The following is a 25,381-nucleotide window of genomic DNA, read 5'->3' on the forward strand; positions in this document are numbered from 1 at the left end:
AGTTAGGCAGGAATTTGGACAAATAAAAGATAGTACAAGTAGAAATCCACGTTCAGCCACGTGCAGAGACCATGGGACGTATATGACAATGGTGAATTCAGATTTGGGGTTCTCATTAACAGAGGAATACTGACAAAAAGCAAAGCAGATGCAAAGACGAGTCACAAAATGACTGCAGGAGTTAGAAGAGTAGTAATTAAAAAAAAAAAAAAAATCAATTTATAGGGAAAAGATTAAAAGTACCAGTTTGTTGAAGTAAACGAGTAGCTTCAAGGGGTGATGAGAGGAAGAAACATCTTAGGCTGAAGTTTTTAGAGCAACACGAAGGTCAATGTGGGTACCAAAAACCATTGCGTAAACTAAAAATTTCCCAAGTCACTATAGAGACAGCCTCACTTTCAAAGGTTACCTTGAACACCTATGCCATAGACATCAGCTTTGTGTCCACTGGGCTATAGTCTCAGGAAGAACACATGTAGAAATGGAAGAAACTCCACGACAGATTTATGAATGTGCAAAATAATAATAATAAAAGAGAGCGACACGTATCTGAACATTTATTTAACATACAGGAGGGAAATAGCAAGCTCGGGGTGATGATTAGGCAAATCCTGCCTATTTTGGCTGGAATAGTCACCAAGAGAACAGCTGGGAGCCCTGTCACTTGGGGCATTTAACACTAACGACTGGACAACACAGATGCACAGATCCAAATTCTAAGGATCCAGACGATGTGTCCTCATTTCCCCCCCCCCCCCCCCCCCCCCCCCCCCCGTAAGTGAAAATACCAGTTTTTCTCCTTTTACAGTAATAGGGCCAAGTCAATAACCAAAGACAATAGACACACTTGCTGTGCTGACAATTAACTACAGGCCTGTTATAAGGACTCATAACAACTATGTTCAAACATTTCCTCTTGGCAATGAATCATGATTTTTTGTTACTTAAAACCAGCTGAACACCATTTAAAAGTAATCTCTTTTACATTTGATTTACATACCAAGCTTCATGGAAATATGGCTTTGTACTTTAGGAGAGCCTTCCTTGAAAGGGAGGAATTAAGTTATCTGTACTTTACACTTTCCTTGTGTATGAAAATTATGCGCCAAATAAGATTCAAAAATTCAGCAAGCTCTAGTCCATGCATCCTTTATTCCATTACAATCACTGTGTTGCATTCTAGCAACAGGACACAAACTGCAATCAATCCCGATCAATTTATACAACAATCTGAGGCTTACAGTACATTTAAGGCCTTTAAATTTGGAAAAATTAGACCTATGCTAGTAGTGTAACAATTTTTAAGTGTCTTGCATTTCTGATGCATAATCTGTGCGATTCCAGTGTCAAAGAATCAAATTACTTCTAAACTAAAAAGATCGGCTCAATGAAAATTTAGTTACATAAATTCATCAAAACATAAATGTGTAAATTTTTTTTTTTGTCCTGGAAACTTTATAAAACTTTAATAGCAAAATAATATAGGGATAAAAACATATTTTAACAAAATGTATTCAATCATATACAAACCAGAATTTTGCAGTTTTATTGTAACTAGACTTAAATTAAAACTACCAATTAAGAATCTATGCACAATGTAAATTCAAATATGTACAGTACTTTTAAAAAGTCTACAGGAATGCTTTACAGAAGGAAATGTCTGTTATGGCTATTATTCAGACCATCTGAATATTAAAATGAGTTTTCTAGTAGTAAATTTACACATTTATTTTTAAACAAAAGCAATTTTGTCCCTAGTTCCTTTAAGAATCTTCCAGTTATGTTTACACAGGTAATGGAGAGGTCGTTACAGAGTTTAGCCCCATATAGTAGTTTATTTTCAGGAAAAAGTATATTTAAATAATTTACTCGGGAAGATCAGTAAGTTAACAAAAGAACACTAGGAGGGAGGAGGGGGAACTTCATCACAATAACTTTCCAGTTACAATACCACAGCTAGAAACTTTACAGAGGAAGTACTCCCTTAGATTGAACCCACGACTGATTGTTCAGAACAAGCTGTAGCTCGTAACAGTTGTGTTCTCCACGCTGAGAACACTGGGGGAAAAAAAAAAAAAAAAAAAAGTCTTTGTAGGAGAGAATTATAAACGATCTGAAGCGAGACAGAGAAAACTGATCTTCGATTAATACAGCACTAGGTAAAAAGTGTCCCCATAAGCAGCTAGTATTCCCACTTCCTCCAGGGCAACGAAGCTAAAAATTGTTGGAATTACAGTAGTTGACCATATTTGTGTGCATTAGTAGAATAATTTCCAGATATAAAAGACAAATTTCATCAGATGTTTGATTAGAACACCCTGAAGACAGGGTATTTCTTCATAGTATAAAGCTATTACAGCTATCCAGTTAAAGCATGTGCAAAACCAGGTAATTTCTTCCGTTCACAGTAACTGAGGTAAAATCAGGTAGGCTTCTTCAGGAGTTGGGAAGTTCATGAGATATGAACTGTTTTAGTCTCTCTAAGTACTGTGCATAAAGCTCTATGTCATTATGCCCAGCCCCTTCCACCCAGAGGGGCTCTACCGCTCGCGGACACCGCTCGTACATGGCCAGGCCGTGGGAGAAGTCGATCACCTCATCTTCGGTACCGTGGATCACCAACACAGGAGAGGTTACTTTAGATATCTTGTCAATGCTGGGGGACGGAAAAGAAAAACATCGCTCAGTTTGAGGTTTTAACCTTCACACCATCAAAGAAAGCAAGCTTAACTATCGCCACATGAGGCAGCTACCACCGCGTGTTTTTAAATGGCTGCAAAATGTTGGATTTGTGCCCAGGAGACCTGGAACAAGCCTCACTCCCCAAAGGCACGTGTAAACAGGAGCCTGCGCTGCCATCACCATCATCCCACCAGTTCTCATGACAAGAAGCTCAGATGGGAGGCATGCAAATAAGGCTTGGCACCTCCCCCCCCCCCCCCCCAAAAAAAAAAAAAACATTGCGTATATTGATCACAACCACCAATGAGAGGTAAAAAAAAAGATTCCACAGGACATGCTGCCGGTGTGGACTCTTCACATTACACATTATCACCTTCCAATTTAACAGATTAGGAACTAATTAACTACAGTCCAGTCACAAGACTCTTGCAAAGGGGAAAAAAAAAAAAAAAAGCCTCAGCTCATGAGGTTTGAGCCTGCCTTTAAACCCCCAAATTAAAGCAGCTTCAGCTAAAGAAAAACAATCTGTTCTTTGTCCTGATTGTTTATGTTCAAATGGCAAGAAAGAAAACTGTGGGAGAATAGCATTACACAAGGATATTTAACTGCAAACCAAGTGAAACACGGGATTTCACGTCACGCAACTAACTGCTTCTGCAAAGAGGCCTCAAAGCAATTTTTTTTTCCCCTTTAGCTCCAGCTCCACTTGGTAGACCAGCAGAGCTGGTGACCACCTCTCACAGGAGAACGGGTGCAGGGGAAAGGGGAGAGCGACAAAGGCACCTTCACACCCACCAGTTCAGGCCAGAAAACCCCAACTATGAAGCATACGGGTGGCACATGAACTTCAAAGTGGTAACCAGCAGCTTCCTCTGACTGCCTTCAGGCAGGCACCGACTTTTGTTTCCAGAGAGCCATCTCACACTGGTAGTTACCGGTAATCCCAAATGAGTATTAGGCACAGAGTGTTCACGAACTCTCAGTTTCCTACCAGCTCCACTGACATCAGCAAATGGAGGAACTGGCTCAGGACATTATGCAGAGTATGGGATAAAGCGGGTGGAAAAACTAATGTCAGTAATATTTGATTTGACAGAAGGACAAATCTATTTCTTTACACTATCTAATAAAAGGTGCTTGGATTTTCCTGCTCCTGAGGAACAAGAAAACATGCAGTTTTGGTAAGACTAGAGATTTTACAGAGTGACCAAGACTGCTTAAAATGATTAAAAAATACAGATGCCAACATACACTGACTTAAAAACGGGTTTAAAGAAGCTTTATGAAAATATAAAGTTAATTAAAAATCAAGATGTAGACTGAAGCACTAAACCTCACACATATAAATCTCAGCATTTAATATTCTAGACAACCGCCATTGATATTCCAGTAAACAGCTGAGTATAAACACATTTCTGTCTCTGTCTCAATACTGCTCCAAAAAAACCAGCTTCATGTCATTTAAAGAGGAAAAGTGTTATTTAAAATTAAAATGCAACCTATTTCACTTTTCCTGTCTGGAATCGAGTTGTGTGCAACTATGCTGAATGCAGAAAAATATCCCAAGAACATGAAATAGACATCAGAATAATGCAGATTTCTGCCCCCCCTAATCTTCATCCCCAAATTAATATCATAGCCACATGTAAATACTTTATCATCAACAAGCTATATAAACTGAAGTCTTAAGCCCATGACAGGTCTGTCCCCAAATTCCACGATGTGACAGACGTGTCAGCTACGTACAGCTACAGAGATGTTTATGCATAAATTTAAGTGGCTAGATAATAAGTTCTCATTTATTGTAGGAAACCCCTTTCACTTCAGTATTCAGCTAATGAAACTGGTTTGGTTTTTTTTCACATATATTCACAGACCATTAAGCTAGCTAATATTTGTGTTTTGCAGAAAATTGGAAAGCGTCCCATTGCCAACTCAGCGACTCATAAGGCGGTCTTTAAACTGCACATTAGATTTACTTAGTATTCTAAGCCATACCACTCTGCAGCTAGCAAAATCTACAGAGACCAAATTCTCGTGGAGTCCCAACATAAAATGCACATAATAGCAATTCACTGTAGGTGCACACAGAACTATTTGTTTCCTGCTGTGAAGACAGACAGTTGAGCTGCACACATTCAGAAAAGTACACTGCTGTTTATTTTCACTGCTTACAGTGTTAGTGAAGTCAGACTGACAGCAGTGAACAGCGCAGTAGGGTAAGAACAAAATACTCGAGTGCTACAGTACATCTGTTGTCACTGTTCCCCCCTCCCATTTTTTTCTTTTTTAAACTGTTCTTTGAATTTGGATGATATCAGCTAATCACTGTTACTTTTGTAATCAAAGCTATTTTTAAGGCTTTGGTTTTTTCCCCTTCTGTCAGAAGCATTTGTAAATACTGGATTTCAGGTTTAAGGATGATGCGTGTTTCAGATTCTGACTGCACCTTCAATAATTTAATCACTTATTTAATTAATAACTTATTTGGAAGAATTCTAAACACAGGGACTAGACATAGGTACCTTGAGAGCCATTATTACTCAGTCCCTTGGTCATTATTCCAGCTGTTTTGGCATACAGATTTATATCTACAGCCTCCCCCACCTTCTAATTTTAATCTGTTTTAACTAAAATTAAAAAAAAAAAAAAACAAACAATAAATGCTATGAATATCCCTGACTACATTTATTGCAAACACGACCTTCTGAAGCAAAGCCAAGCTTTGCACAAGACTTCAGAGAGTCTCTGCTTTGTCTTCTCCCTTCCATGGGCCACTAACCTTTTTATCTGTGCCTCCCCTCATTCCCCTGATCTATATACACTGCTATAAGGATACCGGCTTCCCCTCTCACGTTCTCCCATAATTTAAACTGGGTCAAATGAGAAGTTTTAGAAGATTCCTAGAACATCTGCTATTCCCAGGACCTCTACTATTCCCAAATATTTGGATGCTCTAATTTAGGTCTGTTGCAATTGCTTTTCAAATGAAACACTAGGCTCTAAAGGCAACTGTTTTACCTTCAAACCAGCTGTATATAGATTTCTGTATGTAGAATATTCTAGCGCTTCTTAAAACAAGTTCAAAGTCTTCCAGAAGAGGGATCACAACTTACTTTATTTTGGTCACAGACATTAGGATCTTACATGCTCTCCATCAGGGCGGAACAAATACAAGTCTCAGTATCTTTAGTGATTTTATATGGACAGCATACCAAAGATGCAGAAGTGTTTTTAGGACCAAAGGCAAAGAAACACTAAAAGCATTCCCTCGAGATTATACATGAAGTGCAGAACCAAGCTGAAAAGTGAACGACACCAGTCTAACGCTCTAGCCTCTGACTCTCTCTCGTCTTCTCCCTTTAAAAGCAGCAATTTATACTTCTTTCTCTGCTGATCGGGTCAAACTATAGCAATATTTTAACAAGCATCTTGAGAACAGCACATGCATTTCATGATATCATATTACCTTCTAAATCAAAGCTGACTGAGATGTTAAAGAGTGTACAGTTACTAATTTGTTAGTCATTAGCCTGAAGGACTTAGTGTATTATCAGTTGTTAAGCTACTACTCCAAACATGACAGCAAAGAAATACTGATATAAACAACCCATAACAGAAAAAAACAGGAGAAAAATTAGCTGTAAACCCTAAGACTTTATTTGTTCATTGAACCGACTCTCATGTCGGTTTGAGACTGGCATCAGCCTGTTTCTTACACGGTGAACCTCTGCTTGGATTTAGAAGGTGTGCATACCTGCAGTTTAAAATGCAGGTGACAGTTCAATAAAGTTCCCTGGAAAGTTACACAATTAGTGCCTTTCAAACACCTGAAGAGCATGTTGAGCATAGAACAGCCCTCTTTACAGCGTTTATACGTACCTCGGAAAAGCATCAAAGCAATAGGTTTTCCTAGTGTCAGGAAAAGCTACCCGTAATCCAGACATCAAGGGAGAATGAAGGATTACTGCTGCACACTCGTACCGAGATGCCAGGTCTACTGTAGGGACAGTACCAATACTCTGACCATACAGAATAATGTTCTCAGGACTAACACCATACCTGTAGAGAAAAGAAAGATCCCTTTAAAAGAAACCCCAAACCAACACATTTCACATCACAAAAGCACAAAACAAACAAACAAAACCCCAAAACAAAAGGAGGGGAGGATAAAAACCAAAGCATCCCTCCTACCCACTGTAGCTCCTTAAAATCTACTCCTAGAAAACATAAATTTACAAGTCTAAACTTTAGAACAGTCCAGTAAAGTAAATAATCAAACTATTACACAGGCTGAAGAGAGCTATCCTCAAAGAAGGAATGTCAGTTTCTTTGTTAATCTTCGCCATCTTCATGAACACCTCTTATCTTTCATGCCACAGCACAGAAAATTGTAAATGTGAGACTTCCCCCCCCTATCCAGAGTCACTCTCAGGAATTTCAATTAGATATTCCGGAGGCTAACAGCCTTTCCACCATTAAACAAGACAGTTATTTCTCTGCCCACCTTTCTTTCCACACAGCTGGAACAAAGAGACCAAACTGCCTTGTTAGCGTAGTTAAAAACATCAGAGAGGATAAAAAATTGAGAGGACAGTTCTATTCATTTTTTCAATTTCTGATCAATGTAAGTTATTGCTAATTTTTCTTTTCCACTTTAAGATACGTCAAGCTTATTTTGTAACTATAAAGACACATCATTCCATAACATTCAGGGTTCACAGGGAGTGCTCAATGGCTCCCTAATATTCCCACCCAGTCTATAAAACTGTCCCAGCTTGTGTGCTGTTTCACAGCTGAAAAAAAGTTGAGGATGATACTAATTCAGTTTTTACTTAAAGTATGCAAAATATTACAGAATTTGGAAGGAGCACAGGAGGAGGTGACAGTGATTAGGCTAGGAAAGCTCCGAATCAAGGCTGTAACTCAATTAATTATAAAATATTTACCCAGAAGATTTCTGTGCATAACTCTACTTCCCATTGCAAGCTGTACAAAGAATAATCAAGCACAGAAGAGAACACATCTCTAATAGAAAATAATTTGTGCTGAACATGTCTTTTTGCCAGTCTACATTGTCTACAGTCCTGCTGTGACTGCTATGACAATGAAAATCAAAACCGACGGTTTAGGCTATGCCCATCGTGCACCTGCAAGGTTTCAACTTCCTTGCCAAGCTGACAGCGAGGTGTACGGCAGACCTGGATAGTACTTGACTTTCCAGCAGCTAAATGACTGGGTATGGGCAAAAGAGAGAAAATTACAAGAGAAGAACAATCAATTATTAATTAAAATTACAATAGAAGAATAATTCAGTACTAATCATGCAACTACAGGCTGTCAAGATTGCCTGGTTTTACGATGAAGTAAAACTAGAGACTGGATTGTAGCCTCTGTGAAACTGGAATTTTCTTAATATTTCTATACTGCTGAGCATAAGGGTGCTTTTGGCATCTACTGTAATATGAATAAGCAACTGTATAAAAATATCTCCCTTGAGGAAAATTTTATCCTCTTGGTAACCAAGCAGCGGCTCACGTTGGTGGTCTATCACCACCGCCATGGCCTGATGTTTTTAAAGAGATGTTGTGAAGCTCTTTTAGGAAAATTTTTTATCCCTTACTGTTAGAAACAGTCCAGCACACAGTAGAGCCTAGTTGATTTTGGTATGCATATTAACAGGATGTCAGAGCTAAGCCTTGTCCTCACGGACTTCATTCCAGCTGTTGGGTGGGAAGGGCTGGAGGCATGTACCTTTGAAGGCAGCACATGCATCCAAACTGCTGATCTACCAGCTGTTGCATCGTATTAGAGACAGGCAGAAATGCATCAACATTGGGGAATACAAGAAAACAGGACTGGAACAAGATCCGCTACGTGGCACTTAAGTAGGGACGGAATGATATTAATGCTGGTAGGTTTTGCAATACCATCCTGAACTCCAGTATCATGATAAATGTCAAGTCCCCTTTCTAAAAGGTTTACAATCTGAGCAGAATACAGAAGATGTCTGAATCAGAATCACAGGACAACAGGACACCATAGGGTAGCAAGACAATTCCTTCAACACATACAATTGCCTTAGTATGCCAATTTTCTTCAACATTTATCTGCTTTGCATTCATGCCTTTTGATGTTATTTTGTTTCTGAAAACAGCTCATATTGTAAGTGGAGCACCTTGCTGCAGTGGCAATAGATACTCTAGAAAAAAAATTCAATTTCATAGTATATCAGTTAAAGTCAGATACAGTCTATAGCATCATTAAAAAAAAAAAAAAAAAAAAAGAGCACTCTGAAGTAGCCTTTTGTCACTAAATAAATGCTGCATCTAACTCCACAGAAATGCAACATGAAAATTTTGGGAAAAAATATTTTAAGAAAAAAAGTATTGGGACACTGAGCTAGTGCACTTACAGCCTGTCATTAGGTCAAATGTCTTTTCTACTTTATGCTCCTTCTGACAGACAACTGAAAGAATCTCCTGGACCCTTTTAGTTAGGGGGAGTCCAACTTTCCAAGACAGAAGAGTTACTATAACAGATTTATCTTTTTAAGCCCTTTACCATTAGGCCATCAATCCGAAGGTGAGACATCAAGCTTACTGCAAACATCAGCAGGAACAGCTACATGTAAGATTTGTTTATTGCAAGGCCAAAGGACATATGACGACTCCTAGGCAAGGGCCATGAATAATTGACAAGGGCAAGGTTCTTGGCGCTGAAGGCCAGGGCTTGGCTCCCTGACGCTCCTTCCGCGTCTCCACCAGTGCTGCCCAGCTGGTGACTCAGCAGGCACCGGTCCACCGAGGTACAAAACCACCTGGGGATTTTATCTTTAAAATACAGTATCCTTTAAGCAAACTCCTGGTGGTATTAGAGTCTGGTGCAACAGGAACAGCGATAGAGGAAGCGAAACAGGAGAGAGGAGGAACAGATATGGGTAAGGCTGGGGGTTGGACTAGGTGATCTCCCGAGGTCCCTTCCAACCCTGACCATTCTGTGATTCTGCGAAGGCAGCTGCAGTGAAAGTGACACAGAAAAAAGGAAGGAATGCGATAGAAAAAGCCAAAAGACTTCTGAGAAAAGAGGAATCCTGTTATGATCTGCTCTCCTATTAAGGAAGAAAGTCCTTCCACCAACTAAACAGCAGCTCCTAAAAATATCTGTCTTGAAACACACAAACTGTGGTCTCTGTGGAAACGCAGCTCCACGCGACGGCGCAGGAGACCCACACTGAGTTGGGGGGTACGGTCCTGCACTGCTCCGGGGGAGCCCATCAGGGAGCTCAGAGCACGCGGGGCAACAGCGCCATGCGGGAGCCAGCCTTCGGCCAAAGCAAAGTCGGAAGCAATTCAAATAGTTACCGTGGGCATATGTAAAACACCGATTTGACGGTGTCAAAGGTAGAAAAAAAAAATAAAACAAAAAAAGGCAGACATGCATTCTTCCCCAAGGGAAGTCTGTTACTGAGGATTGCAAAGCTACTGCCGTTCACAGCCATGCCGGCATTTCCACCCCCCCCACACACACACAAACGCCAGGTGGCAAAATTCTCCAGCCCGGTCTACGCTCAATAACCCATGAGTAGATTATCTGGATTACAGATTACATTTCTCATGCGTGCAGAAAAAGCCCCAGCTATCTTCACGAGCACTACAGCCGCCTGCACCTACAACCCTCCCGTTGGGGCTGGGCCTGCCTAAGGCACCACTTAACAGTAACACAGCAATTTATTTTTTCCCCTTCTGTTCCTGCCCCAATTTATACAAATTAGCTTTACCAGCACATGCTAGCATGAGCGATGTGCACAGAAGTCGGCTGTTAGGAATCCATACCCCAGACTTTTCTGCTTACTCCTGCGCGGAGCAACGAGACCTCAGTCACACCAACAGGTCGGTGGGACGGAGGAGAGTGGGAGCACCGCCGACAGCCGGAGCGGCGAGGGAGGATGGGGCACAGTCAGTTCCAGTTCAGGCTGCCGAGCTGTATGGTTGTGGCTTGAGCCGTGTCCCTCACCAGTTTCCTCATATAACACAGATGATGGTATCAATCGCCTTTGTAAAGTTCTTAAAGCTTTCTGGCTGGCAGCGCTGTGTACAGACTATGTATTAACATAAAACATCCTTAATTATGAGCATAAGATACCGATTTCTCCCCCACCCCCTCCCCAGGCTTCAGCTTTGGGCGATACAGATGGAAAGTTTGCCATTGCTGTGTTTGCTGTCTCCTCACTCAGTCGGAATGCTGCGGCAGCGACTACAGAGCCAGCACCCAGCCGAAGCCCTGCAACGCTCACCGCCAAAGTCACAGCGTCTCCGCCAGTCCTCAAAGGTGCTAAATACATACTCATTAAACGAGGCCAGTTCTTTTTTTCAGGCTTACTGAATCAGTGGTGTGAACCACACCTTGTACTTCCAGTTTTGAAGTTTTATGGTATTTGCTGTCCCAATATCCCTTACTGTCACTGTAAGTATCCCGGCAGAGCATTTTGATGCACAACCCCCATTTCATGACGCTGTTGAGACCTACTGTTTAACTGCTGCTAAACTAAGGCAGCTCCTGGTGGCCGAGTTCTCCCTTACAACACAGCACAAAGGGCCAGGAAAACAGGGCAACCAGCTCCTCTGCTCTTGCACGGAGACCCAGTCTGAAACCGTGCTCTCCCCTCTCAAGGGAAACGCCACAACGAAATAATTCATTTTTGAGACACAAAGAAAATCCAGCATGCGTCAAGAGCGACACAAATCATGCCACATTTGGAAGCAATAGTGACTTCTAGAGTATTTTTACCAGCACATGTGCTCAGTTATAACAAGACCTTCGTAGGCTATTCTTCAAGTCTGTTTCTTCACGTTTATACAAACCCGTTTGTCACAACATACTATTTGTTCCCTTTTCAACATGCATTCTCTCTAAACTTTATAATCCAGGGAAATTTACACCGCTTGTTAAGAAACAGACAGGTTTTTCTATAGCATTATTACACTCTCCCATAAGATTTGCATCTACATTTTCAGAAATAAGTGATTATTTAATCCGGTATGAATCTAAAAATCTGATTTTGAGGGTAGAATGGAAAACCAAAAATCCTCAATAAAGTAAAAACCCCACATGCAGACTGCATATCTTGAGCAAGAGTTTATGTTGTAGGACCTTTATGTTAAAAAAAAAAAAAAAAAAAAAAATCAACAAGAGAAGTTTGGATTATTGCAAGTGATTTACAGTATCAGAACAAAGCAGAGTTTCACATCGTGCTTCAGCAAGTACCACTCCAGCATGTCAGCCAAAATACCACAGAAATCACAGCAGATTTTCAGCCTAAATGCCAACACTAAATTGAGAGCAAGGCATTAGATTAAGGATTTTTGGTGTTAACCATAACATCAACTGTCAAATGAGAAAAATCAGAATTATTTCATGATTCACAGGAAACCCTGGCACACAGCAAGAGTCCCTGTGCCAGCTTCTCACTCCAGTTTCCTTGATTTCACACAAACATAGGTCTAAAATTCTTCACTGTTTTACTGAGCACAATAGACACTGATTCTTTAAATTATGTGATGTCTTCTTCCTTCTCTACCTCCTTCCTGTCCAAGTCTACAAGTACTATGTGATTCAAGTTCAGGTACATCAGCCTCTCTTTGACTTCACATTTTCATTGTAGTAAGAGCCAAAAATGGTTTACATAGTATTCTGGCTTGTGAAGCTGCAGGAAAAAAAAAAAAAAAAAAAAAAGACAGACAATTTTTTTGGCATATATCCCAGCACACTGTCACAGGAGCAGACAAGTAATTCCACAAATGTGTTCACACTCAAAATAATTTCAATGGCTGCCAGGGAAATTTAATCAAGGAACCTGCCACAGGTTTATATCACTATTATTCTACTGCCACAGCAGATTTGGTTATGCTATGGAGAAACCTCAGTGCTAATCAATATAGGCTAACTAATACTGGAGTTACAGAATAAACCTTTGACTCTTGAAAATGCCCTCTTAAAGCCTCTTTTGGAAGTTCATTACTTGCAAATATCACACTACTATAGGCTTGCTGGTCTATGTGACTGTAGCTCTAATCCAGTGGTGTACCAGCTCTTCTTTTCATATAAACGGAGCAAGTGGCAGCAACTTCTAGGTGCTTCTTAGGATGACGATTTGCACTGCTGTAACTTTAATTATACCAAAACATGAATCACTACAGCTGCTTCTCGATTACTGTCTTGTGATAATCAGCGACCTGTTATCAAATACTGAGAACTGTGCTCAAAGTTCAACCAAGTCCTAACAAGGATATTAAATATCACTGGTGAGCTCAAGCAACCATGAAGAAAAACAAAACAAAACCCAACAACCCAGGTGGATCCACACACTGCTGAGTCTTGAAGCCACTGCAAGTTTGCCGTGAAAAACCAGGGCAGGTAAAGAAAGGCTATTTCATGGCATTCCCTGGTACAAACTGTAATGAAATTACATTTTACACCAACTGAATTATACTAATCTACACCGAATAGCTTTGGAGTGGTGGTTGGGTGTTGTTTTTTTTTTTTTTTTTTAAAAAAAAAAAAAGTAATCTGAAGAATACTAGTTCCTCTAAAAAAAATTGCTCCTTTTTTAAATATAACCTTAAATTACCTTGTGTTCATCTGCCTTGAACACAGGCTCCTGAAGATGTCATGTTTCAAAGCAGGAAACACCTTCCCTAACTAAAGTAAATCTGCTCAGGACTCGGAGCACAACCAAGCACCCTTGAACAGTAAATCCATCCTCCTCCTGTTCACCCAGCTTCACCATCACCAGCCAGTTTCTTCTGCCTTTGCAACACCCATTTTGTTGGAGCATTTCGTATCACACCATTGCAGGGCTTCCACGTGCTTGTCTTGCACCACACATTTTTGACCCTGCCGCCAGCCCAGCCGTGCCCCAGCGGAGCAGCCCGGCAGGCAGCAGGTCTGTCTGCTGTTACTCATAAATCAGGCTCTATCCTCAACTATTTACAGTTAATGATCTCACAGCAGAGACTGTTTGACAAATGCAATCAGGCTGCACCTATCCATTACAATTTTTCAAGCATTTTTCGGAAATAAGAGGCAAAAGAGAGGTGAACCATAAGAGCATACAAAAATAATAGATCGTCCGCATCATCAGCCAGGAAAGAAGACTTCTGCGAACTTATGTTCTGGAAGAAATCTCTTCCAAGCTAGCTGAACAGAAGCAAATGTTGTCACACAAAAGACATAATGGGCAGAAAATACGCAATCTGTGCTTGCAGATCAATTTATTTTAAGGAGCTACAGAGTAAAACATCTTTTGTTTCCTCATGTACTAAGAGCTCAGCTGTATTTACAACATCACTTTTCACCACCACAGTAACCCAGAATACTAAATTTTGGTGTTTGGTTTACGTTAGGTTGCTCATTTGTCTACCACATGAACTAGCAGTTGTACATATAAACAACAAACAGATTTCAAACAGTTGCTTTTGCCTGACTGAGGGTTTGCTCTGTCCTCCCCCCCCAGACAGAAGGGAATCAGGAAACAGTTTTCATTAAATGTGCATTGAAATTGAAGCAGCAACTTGTGCCATGGGCACGCCGGTGTAAGAACAGAATAACTTTGCCTCTACAATCATTAATTCTTTCATACCACGTGAAAGTTAGCTAGAAGGCCACGGACAAGCAAAACCAGACTCCTGTATGACATCCCACAAAAATAAGCAATGATGTGGCTGAGCCTTCTGTTTGAACTCCCACCTTTGTCATTGCACTGCTTCATGATAAAACTGAATTACACTCCGATAGTCAGTGTGCATTCATACAGCGAGAGGAAGGAAGCACTTTCCTAAATGAATTCCTAAATAAATCCCCCTAAACGTTGGGGGTTTATTTCATTTCCCTAATCACAGGAGCAAATGCAATCCAAACCCGCTGTACATAGAAAGACAAGAAGCTAGTAACAGTGGAAATAGGAGTTAAACACGTGGATATATTCAAACATAATTCCAACCCCCCAGCTTTCTTTGGTTTAGCAACCTTAGAAATCAGCTAGAGTTCTGAGGCCAGCACTAAGTCACAAGGTTACAATTTTGGAGATACACACATCCTCTCTACTCTTCAAAGCTTCTTGCTTCTCCTAAAGTGCTTTCTTAGAGCAATCCTGACTTATACCATTTAGTCCCAAGACACAATGGATAGATGGCATACTAAAATGCATCTCTCACTCCAGTTGTGTTAAAAATAGAGCACTGGAGTTAACTTTAACAAAGTATTTTTGCATTTAATTAGGATGCTCTATAGTAAACAAACGTGGAATACAGTAGTCTTAAGCTTTATTTATCAAAGACAGGAAACCTTTACTGGCCACTAAGAACTATCTTCATTGACCACAGCATCAATAATTCACAAAAACTCAGTCAGCTACATTCTATTATATACTCTTTACTGTAACCAGTGTACAAGATCTATATAGCCAGTCTCTGAGGTACATTTAAATAGCCTGAAACAGCAGATAAAATTCTGTTACTTTCACAGAGAAGCTCAGTCTATAGTATCTTCTGGAGTGAGGAATTCATTATCTTCACCCCCAGCTTCTATCTCATCTCTATCCTGCTGTGATGTTTTTATTTCAGCTGCACGCAGTGTACTTTATGTTTTATAATAGAGCAGAACTAAGGCAGATGAGCATACTCCTCACAACATGTAACAACGCGACATTAAAACTTCGACAATCCTTTCACTGTTGCAAAAAGCCAGCACCTTCACTTTAGATATCCTACACTCAAACTGAAAACTACTCCCTAAAATTGCACTCCTGTAAGGGCTGTTGTGAAGAAAAAGAAAGATTTGATGATATCCATATACCTAAACACAATACCTTTTTATATAAAGGCTTCAGGCAAAACAAGTATGTGTCAACTAACACAGAAAGCGTGCTTGAAAACTCTCCCCCGATTCCCTAGGAAATGCTAAAAAAACCCAAGTGCAAACACGAACACTGGTTATGCATTCCCACAAGCTTTGTGCTTTCATAGCTGTTTCTTAGATTTCAGTTACTTCCAGACTGGAGAGCCTTGCCTTGTTCCCGAGGCTGAACGCTCACAGTGAGCCAATGCGTTCTGGCTCACCTCCCAAGCCCATCGCATAACCCTCCTCACCACCCTTGGCTCAGCACCGGGAGATCGAGGGTTTACAGGCCTGGAGGAAGCAATCTTGCTCCTCTCCAACAGTTCTCAAAGCATTTTTTGTTCAGGAGCGCTGTATGACTCTTGGTACTCCCATCTGTTTATTGGAGCACCTCTGACACCTCAATCTGGAGCACTGCTCTTACCCCGGACTCCACATCAAACACTAAATTAACTTTCTGATATATTTCCCTCACTTCTGCATACCTATGGCACCACCCAACAGTTTAAGGCTATCCTGCCCCGGCACTAATTGCCACGAACTGCACATATGCAAGACTTAAGCCTCTGACTCACGAGTTGGGATTACTTATCCGAGAAGGAGCGCAGCGGCTTTTGACCCGAGCTGCTGCCCGCTCCACCCACCTCCGACATTTCTACCCTTCCCCCAGGTAGAGCTCGGCTGCTCACAAAGCAGGGAATAGCTCCTGCAGCGCACTAACCACAGCGGTCAAGACAAAAAGAAATGGAACCAGTTAAGCTTTCTTTAAATGTACCAGGCTGTCATTTCTGAAAATACAGTTATCACTGCATAAGCATAGAAAGAAAAAAAAAAGAGTAACCCTAAACCGTAACCAAACTGCAAAGCTCACCTAAAATTTCCCACTTCTAGGTTTGCACAGCTGATTGGCTATACACATTATAACTTAATAAAAAAAAAAAATTATTGCCAACCTAAGGCTCTTAAAACAAAATTATATGTAAATTCTGCAGCAGGCAATTGCCTACATGCTCTAGAAGAATTAAATGGTTTGCTAAACTGGAATTAATCCTTTGGAGATTCACATTAGGAAGGCTAGATGAAAGAAAACTCAAAGCAGACCACTCAAAATCTGCGATACCTATAGGGCACAGCCCTGGAACTACTCAGGTCTAGTCCCACTGCTGAAGTAAGAGGAAACTATTTATTTTTTTCCTTTTGTGTGTAGGGTTTCTGTTTTGTGGGTTGTTTGGTTTTGTTGAGTTTTTTCCATTCTTCCACCTCTTTATTGTAATTTTATTTATGCTGCAGTCTCTAAGTAAAAGCTATTTCATCTATGGGTTTTACAGAGAACTTCGTGTTTTCAAAGATTAACAGCACTACATGACTAGTTTTGCTATGATTCTTTGATATAGTTTACAAGCCATTAGACATGAAATATGTGGCACTAATACAGCATTTTCCTTACGTCACTTACAGCCATTCGTAACTATACCCAGAAAACAAGCTGATGAAAAAGATTCAAGTATTATCCCCATAATGCTAATGGGGAAGAACAAAGAAAAAGTGGAACAGTCTCAATCAACAGCAGGTGCTTGTATCCAAAATCCTATTACAGCAGACAAAGTTAAAGCCATTTTCACACTGTTCTTCAAAGACCCCCGGAAATCTGAATGCAGTCTCTCCCACAGAGCACCACAACCAGAGTCCAAGAGGATTACATCGGAGCTGGAATGGATAATGCCGTGCAAGTATGTCAGTAGACAAACTGGATACATCATTTCTTCCCATCCAGAAGCACCAGTACAGCTCTGGCAGCTATTTGAGAGTCTCCAATAGAAGGGGGATGAGAGGGCAGAAAGGCAGGATGGAGGACAAGAATGGCAGACAGGTCCTGATACAAAAGTGATCAGTACCAATGAACTGGTCTAACATTCCTGAAAAGAACCAACTACAGACAAATGCATCTGTCCCCAGTATATGAATTTTTTACCAGCTAGCATTACACGAAGATTAGTCAGCTGGCAGTAGGCTTTCTCTTTCCCTTTTATACTTAATATTAATAAGCTCAAGCACTGTAGAAGAGCAAACAAAGTTATTAAATAAGACTGGGCTCCTCTCAAAGATATGCAGTATCTCATGAACACTGAAGCGCTCTATGCGGAAGCCAAGTGAAGAAGTATCATGGCCTGTGATATCCAGGAGACCACACATCATGCTTGGATATTTCTCTTTAATTCTTTGGAATTATTTCATGTTTCTTTGAGTTACTCTAACCATTCCCACAGATTTAAAGAAAGGCAGTATTTTCTTTCGATTTAAAAATCAAAACAATCAGTCCTTCCTCTGCATTGACATGTCTTGTGAATCATAAATAGGAAGAAATCCTACTTGGATAAGTGACACCATAACCTCTATTTTTTCCCCAGATAAGCAGGGAAAACAAATACCAATTTTCTAATTGCTCCAAACACTGAGCTTTATTACAGTGTGAATCCATATGCACTTAAGCATCTGCTTTCAAAGAAGTGGTGAATTCACAGCCTCAGAGAAACACTACTCTACTGATGAGTCTCTCCTGCCTTCTCTCAATTATCCATTTTCAGCTAGATTCGTTGAATATTCTAACAAATACTAGGAGAGATAACTGCCAAATGGAAGATGACAGTCATTTCATGAAAGCAATCTATTACTAGAAAAGAATTTTCCAGCATCTTTTCAGAAAGAAGAAAACCTCAGTGTTCTCTCTTTCTCTGTGCCATTTTTATATTGCCACTCTGACTTTTAAATCAGACTCATCAATTCCTTTTTCCCCTAAGCATCCTCAAGTTCTTCCATTCCTGCCGCTCAAAGACAGGTTGACTTGACTCTACCAGGATTAAAGAGCTGTTTTTCCACAAAATCTATACATTATCAAGCCAATATTTAAACCTGGACTGTTCTACACGTCATTTTCTTCTCGTGCATATTCCATTAATGAACTTCTAGCACACTGAACGTTCAGGCCCCAGTAACAGTCAATATATAAAGCTAAGATGATTAAAAAAATATATAGCAATCACCAGGATTAACAGCACCAGATGTTCTCAAACAGCAGACCACAGATAACTAGTTCAGAGCTTAAAAATCAAATTTCCTAGCCAAAGCCTTTATCATCACAAACCCAGGGGCTAAATCCCTCCTCCCTTCTCCCAGTAAATACTACTTAGAATTGTGAACAATAAAATTTAGCACAGAGTCAAAGTTTTTCTTGTGCGCTTCTGTTCAGTTGGAGTGCTCATGAAGCCTGCCTTGGGCTCTCCAGGAACTTGACAACATAGCACAAACCCAGCAACTTACTACAAAACCAGATGTTTGCATTTAATTATATGCAAAAACATTAAAATAGATAAAACTTACTGATACTTAAAGTAACAAATGCTAATGGGAATAGTATTTCCATGCATTTAGAAAAGTGCTAACTTTCTCATAACTTTCCTAAACTCGCATCAGAAAATCCAGTCCTAAAACCAGGCCATGTGTACCCGTTCAGCTTATCCAGCTGTCTTATTTGGCACGATCTGAGCCCCTGTGAAGTAAAAGACATTTTGCCCAGATTGTGCAAATCAAGAGGTTTTAGCAACGGTCAAACAGCACACACGCATACTTTGTTTTCTGCCAACACACCTAGTTAACGGGGCCAATTGTTTTTGTAGTCTTTTAGCAAGAAAGATTTTTTGAGGGGGAAAAAGCTGACTAGCAAGAAAAGGATGCTTGCCAATTAACAGTAAGGTACTCCACAAGCAACAGAAGTACTTAGCAGTGTATCAAAGACAACTGTTAATGCCACCACGTAAGCACCAGCTGATGCTAAAGGCAGAAACTGACCTGCAGATGCATCTTAGAAAACTTAAAAAAAAAAAAAAAAAAAAAATAGAAGGGAAAACAGAAGCAGCTTCTCAAACAATGATGTTACTCAGCGTCCTGTTTGCCTCTATTTGTGATGCAGTCCTTGTAAAGCAAGCAGGCTCTTTACTTGATTGCAGTATCACTAGAGAACAACTGGTTATGCAGGAAAAAATGTTAGCAATTCCAGTACATGCCACACCGGCACTTTACAGCCTACCAATAAACCAGCATAGCATAAAGAAGTCTTGTGATGTTGGAGTTTCTATTTTTGAAATAACAGATAACAGTGCAGTGCTTGGAAAACTAGGTGTATTAATGTCTACATTATGGCCAAATGCCAATTTGGATACCAACGTTTTGGCTACATAGGTTTTCTGCAGTTCACCATTTCACAACACGTGCTTTTAGTTATAAGCTATTGCTGTTTGCTGCCCCAAAACCCATTTTTTCATATTTAGCCCTGCACACAGTTACATTTTACAAATGAATAGTGTTTCCCTTTCTCCTAGTATCACAAAGCTTCCAAGAGAGAGGCAAAATAGAAATATTTAATGAGAATTAAAAAAAAAAATATTTAAAGAGAAATTCTGATCGGTTCTATGGTGAAGAGCAGGAATGAAATTGGTCACATTAGCCTATTGCCCAGAAGCACTGGGAATAGTGGAAGGAAGAAAGAAGAGTAACAAATGACAAACTGCTTGCTAAATTGAGTTCCTCCTCTCCCCCTCAAAATCCCAGTAACAAAATTAGCTAAATTTAAGCTAACATCGCTTCTTTTATTCCAAATTAACACTCACTTCATAATAAAAATAGAAAATTGCTGTAAATGTCCAAAGAGACTAATAATATTTGGTTCAGTTTCTCCTGCTGCTGAAATGCAACAAGTTTAGAATAACATCGAGGTAAGAAACATCCAAGATCCTTAGGTTTAATGTTCCTCATTACAAACACTATTGAAGTGGATTTGGGGATGGAAAGGGGAATTTCTTGAAATAAGATCTGGCACCTCCAGCTATTTATATCAATAGTCTGTTCAATGCTCTACAAAAAAAGGTCTACAGATCTTAGATGAGCTTTGACAGAAGCGCATCCAATTTGAAAGGGTGGTATGTTTGGCACCAGCATGCTTAGTCTCAGCAGAATAATAAAGGATAGAAATGGATATAATAATAAAAAATGAGGGGACAGAGTGTATCCTCAGCAAGTTTGCTGATGATACCAAACTGGGTGGGGTGGCTGACGCCCCAGAGGGCCGTGCTGCCATCCAGCGTGACCTGGACAGGCTGGAGAGCTGGGCAGAGAAGAACCTAATGAGGTTCAACAAAAGCAAGTGCAAGGTCCTGCACCTGGGGAGGAAGAATGCTAGGCACCAGTATAGGTTAGGGGCGGACCTGCTGGGAAGTAGCTCGGAGGAGAAGGATCTGGGGGTCGTGGTAGACAGTAAATTATCCATGGCCCAGCAATATGCCCTTGTTGCCAAAAAGGCCAATGGAATCCTGGGCTGCATAGGGAAGAGTGTGGCCAGTAGGTCGAGGGAGGTCATTCTCCCCCTCTACTCTGCACTGGTGAGGCCACAACTGGAATACTGTGTCCAGTTTTGGGCTCCCCAGTTCAAGAGGGACAGGGAACTGCTGGAGCGAGTCCAGCGAAGGGCAACTAAGATGATTAAGGGCTTGGAGCATCTGCCTTATGAGGAAAGGCTGAGAGAGCTGGGACTCTTTAGCCTGGAGAAGAGAAGGCTGAGGGGAGACCTTATTATGGCATACAAGTATCTAAAGGGTGGGTTGAAGGAGGATGGAGCCAGGCTCTTTTCAATGGTTCCCAGTGACAGGACAAGGGGTAATGGGCACAAGTTGGAACACAGGAAGTTCTGTTCAAATACACGGAAACACTTCTTTATGGTTCAGGTGACAGAGCACTGGCACAGACTGCCCAGGGAGGGGGTGCAGTCCCCTTCTCCGGAGATTTTCAAGACCCGCCTGGATGCAGTCCTGAGTGATGTGCTCTGGGCAATCCTGCTTTAGCAGGGGAGTTGGACTAGATGATCTCTAGAGGTCCCTTCCAACTCTGGAAATTCTGTGATTCTGTGAAAAGAACTCAATGAGCCAAGGGGACTTTACGACCCTCTCACCCTCTACAAAACTGGGTGAACATTGAGGATTTATGACAGTCTTATCTTTTACATGAAGAATTTGGATCCAAGTTATATTCTAGAACTTTGTCATCTTCATTCTTTATTACATTAAATAAACTGTAATAATTTATTTTTTAAAAAGACAACTATATACGTGCCTGTATTTCTTCAGAGAGAGTAGTTTCTGCATTATCAGATTAATTTTTAGTACAAATTCCAAAAACAGGATAAAGAACTAATTGTACTGGTTTTATGCAGAGCGGGCTTTAGCACCGAACATCACATTACATGAATAATTCACAAGAGCTCAGGGGAGAGGGCAGAGGGTTTCTGCCCTTCTGAGAAACAGAAGTTTGGCAGCTGGCAGAGATTCGGCAAAAGTCAAAACCTTTTAGGCACAATGGTCAGGCTTAAGGTTAAAACACCACTTAATATCTTAAACTACTGGACTGACTCCTGAAAGGGTGCTTTTTGCATCAGAAGGAAATGCCTGCAACGTATGCTAAGTCACAGTGTAATTATTAACCAGTCTGAGGCAAAGGTTACATGTTCATAAAGTAGTATGCATAAAACCAGCAAAACTGTAGCTGAAACTCTACCCCACCTCTTCCTACAACTCTGGTACTTTTATAGTTGGTTAAACTTGATAAGATGCTCATACCAAGACCGAAACAGTAACTTTTTCCATAGTACTATTAAGACACATTAAAAACCGTTCTTTACTAGAAAAAGGGACGAACTTTTTACAGTAGCGAACAACCAAAAAAAAAAAAAATTCTAGGAAGAAAACGTGTAATACAACTTGGTCCATTCCAGTCTGCGGGGAAGGAGGAGACTGACTGGCTCTTGACCAACTGCCTTAAGGTAAGCATTGTCCAGGGAACACCTCCAAAATAAATATTACCAAGTTAGCTACTTCAATTAAACACAAAAAAACACCCCACCAAAAAACAAAACCAAAACCAACACACTGAAGCTTACACACACTTTTGTGACAAATTAATCTGTAAAGAACAAACAGCATCCTGGAGAAGACTTTTGTAAATTTGTCCTGGAGAACATGCTTCAAAAACAAGACCATTTTCCTGAAAGACGCCACTTCCCCAGGCTGTCATACAGCCAACATCCTACTTAAGTAAATTAATCAGATGTCGGGGAAGACTATACAGAGATGGGACAAAGATTAAGATCTGTACAAACAAACCTGCCCAATGCTTAAGGGGGCAAGTTAACTATGCAAAATTTCCTTTAGAGTATAGATGGTTCCATACACCATTTTGGTTGCAAAATGCTTAGCAGAAGTCTACCCCCATATTCCTCTTGGCTTTTCTTTTATTTTGTGTATTATTAAGGCTTGCAATTTATTGTATGGTGTAATAGTTCGAACAAAGTGTCTTGTTTAATTTATTATAAATAGCCATTAAGAGTCATGGAATAATGATAAAATAATCTGAACCTTATCTCAGTTTATCTGTACACTGGAAAAAATATTTTGCTGCTTTGCTGACAGCAACACCATTTTTCAAGTTCTATGAGACCATCCGAAGCAAAGCTAACTAAAAAGTCAGCAGAGCAGAGGAATGTCCAGAAAGATCCCATAATCTGAGCAAAACTCTTTCTAAACAATGTTATTAAGAGAGAAATATTTCAAACCATCCTATTTAAAGGATGCTTTCCTGAAACATGTTGAAGTTGGTCTCAGAATTTTCAGACTTGTTGGATCCCGTTATCCATTACTCCAGAGTTGTTAATTTGCTGCACAGAAAAAGTGACCGTGCCATGTCACAAAGTTAAATTTAACTGGCCTAACATACTGGGATCTTAAGAAATTTGGCAGCATACTGTTAAAAAAAAAAAAAAAAAAAAAAAATCTTTGAGCTACTAGCTGACACCGCATGCCTTGAGAAAGGTTACTTGCCAGACACTGATGTATGCAGCTTGTTTCAGCAGCATGCCTTGGCTGATAAACAAGGCTCACAAGAGTCAAAGGTCTTAAAGTAACTTTTCTATATGCAAGGAGGACTTTTTTTTTTTTTTAAATCAGGCACGGTAAGACAGATCTTCCTAAAAAGCATACTCAAAACTGTCTAAACCAACAATTAATTTCAAATTAACAGTTAAAAAAAAAATCTTGAAAGGTGTACCTAGAAAGAATTTCAAGAGACTGTATCAATAAATAATATTACTATCAGGAAAGCATACATAAAGTATTGCCTCTGATTTTTTGTATTGCAGATTTGTTAGAAAATCTTAGAGATGATCTACAATTTAAATGTTTCCCTCTGGACTCTAAGGCAAGCGTACTAACTTAAAACCTCATCTTCCACATCAACAACATTCCTCATTTGTGAGCCCACATGGAATTCCCCTTTTTGAAAGTTGAGATGGTACAGATTTATTTCGTGATTGTAGGGATTTTCCCAAAGATGTGCATGTGCTCCCCAGGAGACACGAAAGCAAGAGCGGGAAGGTGGGTGGGCGCTGAGCCAGATCCTCCCGTTTAGCACAATTTTCTGCCTTTGTATTAGTTTGGTCTCACGGTCAGCAAATCCAACCACAGTGTTTAACGCCAATAGCGGAAGCTTTGTTCTGTGAAGCTGACGTAATGGTTAAAAAAATACAGAATAAAGATACAGATACAGACAGTGGCAGCCTAACACTGTCATTATACAACTGGCCTATGTTTGCACCTTTCTGAGCTTGTTTGCACGTAGCGCAGCTTCATGTGCAAACACGCCACAATAACCCATTTTTCTCAAATTAGCCTTTGGAATAGAGAATGCAAAGATGTTCCTCTGTCCTTAAGCTGACACTATGCACCATTCATCCCATTCTACATTCTTAGCCTTCTATTAAAAGCACCTTTATTCCTCCGTGTTCATAGAGAGTTTCCTAGGCTTACAATCACATGCTTCCATTGCTTACAAAACCCCGACACGTTAAAAAACCCACACCAACAAACCACTCAGTTTGAGAGCAGGAATGAAATTCAGCTTCATCATCAGATGTCACACTGGTTTTGCATGCTCAGCCTAAGTGATTCGTCTAAAAACCAGAAAGCAGGACAGTCAAGATGAAGTAGGAGTCACTGAAACCGCTTACTGGGTGCGCAAGTAGTAGTCTCCAGTGAGCTCAATTATCCACTATCCACCAACTCACAGAGCCGAAAGGTTTGCCCACCTGCTGTATTGTAGCCCATATAAACCCAAGTTTTTAGAGTTAGACAAAACCCAATCCGTAATTATTCCTATTTCAGATCAATACAAACCCTCAATATATACTCAAATTAACATGAAAAGACACTTAAGAGCCACCAGTGTTCAAAAATTTTAGATACACCTTTCCTAGATTCAAGAAAACACAAGAAACCCCTCATCTTGTACACAGATAAGTGCCTGCAATTTCTCTCAAGTGCAGTGGCAACTAAAACTATCTCCTAATCAACAGAGAAAGATTTCCGTCCTTTTTAGGGGCTAATTGGCAAAAGCAAGCCTGCATGTACACAAGCGCGTTAGTTAGGTACAACATATTCACAGTTTATTTTAGGACTCATTTCAACTGATTCCAATGCAGCCTTGTAATTGATTTGTATTTGTGAGGGAGGGCAGAAGGGAGTGTTAGTTATTAATTACATTTATTACTGGCTTTCAGCAAAAAAAGGCTATGCCATTTGTTCTTTTCATTTATTAGGGCCACATAATTTTGAGACTTGTCTTTAAAGCAAATAGAGAATGCAACCGAGGAAATAAATTCTCGATATTTTGCTTAAACGTGGTTTGGGGGCAGGGTTTAAAAGTTACT

The 25,381-nt window shown here is 40.2% G+C and overlaps 1 protein-coding gene across 1 annotated transcript in view; it reads right to left on the minus strand.

Annotated features, from left to right (window-relative positions):
• Positions 1 to 1,154: 1,154 nt before the first annotated feature.
• The window catches only part of ABHD17C (abhydrolase domain containing 17C, depalmitoylase), a 31,035-nt gene continuing 6,808 nt past the window's right edge, over positions 1,155 to 25,381 (minus strand). The window contains exons 2-3 of the mRNA XM_082488845.1: positions 6,565 to 6,744; positions 1,155 to 2,656 (exon numbers count right to left, since the gene is read on the minus strand). Of these exons, the coding sequence (XP_082344971.1) occupies positions 2,437 to 2,656; positions 6,565 to 6,744 (400 nt within the window). The 3' untranslated portion in view covers positions 1,155 to 2,436. The remainder of the gene's footprint in view (positions 2,657 to 6,564; positions 6,745 to 25,381) is intronic.

The sequence above is a fragment of the Vanellus vanellus genome (assembly GCF_965231255.1).
Source record: "Vanellus vanellus genome assembly, chromosome: 11".
In the NCBI taxonomy this organism is placed as follows: Eukaryota; Metazoa; Chordata; class Aves; order Charadriiformes; family Charadriidae; genus Vanellus; species Vanellus vanellus.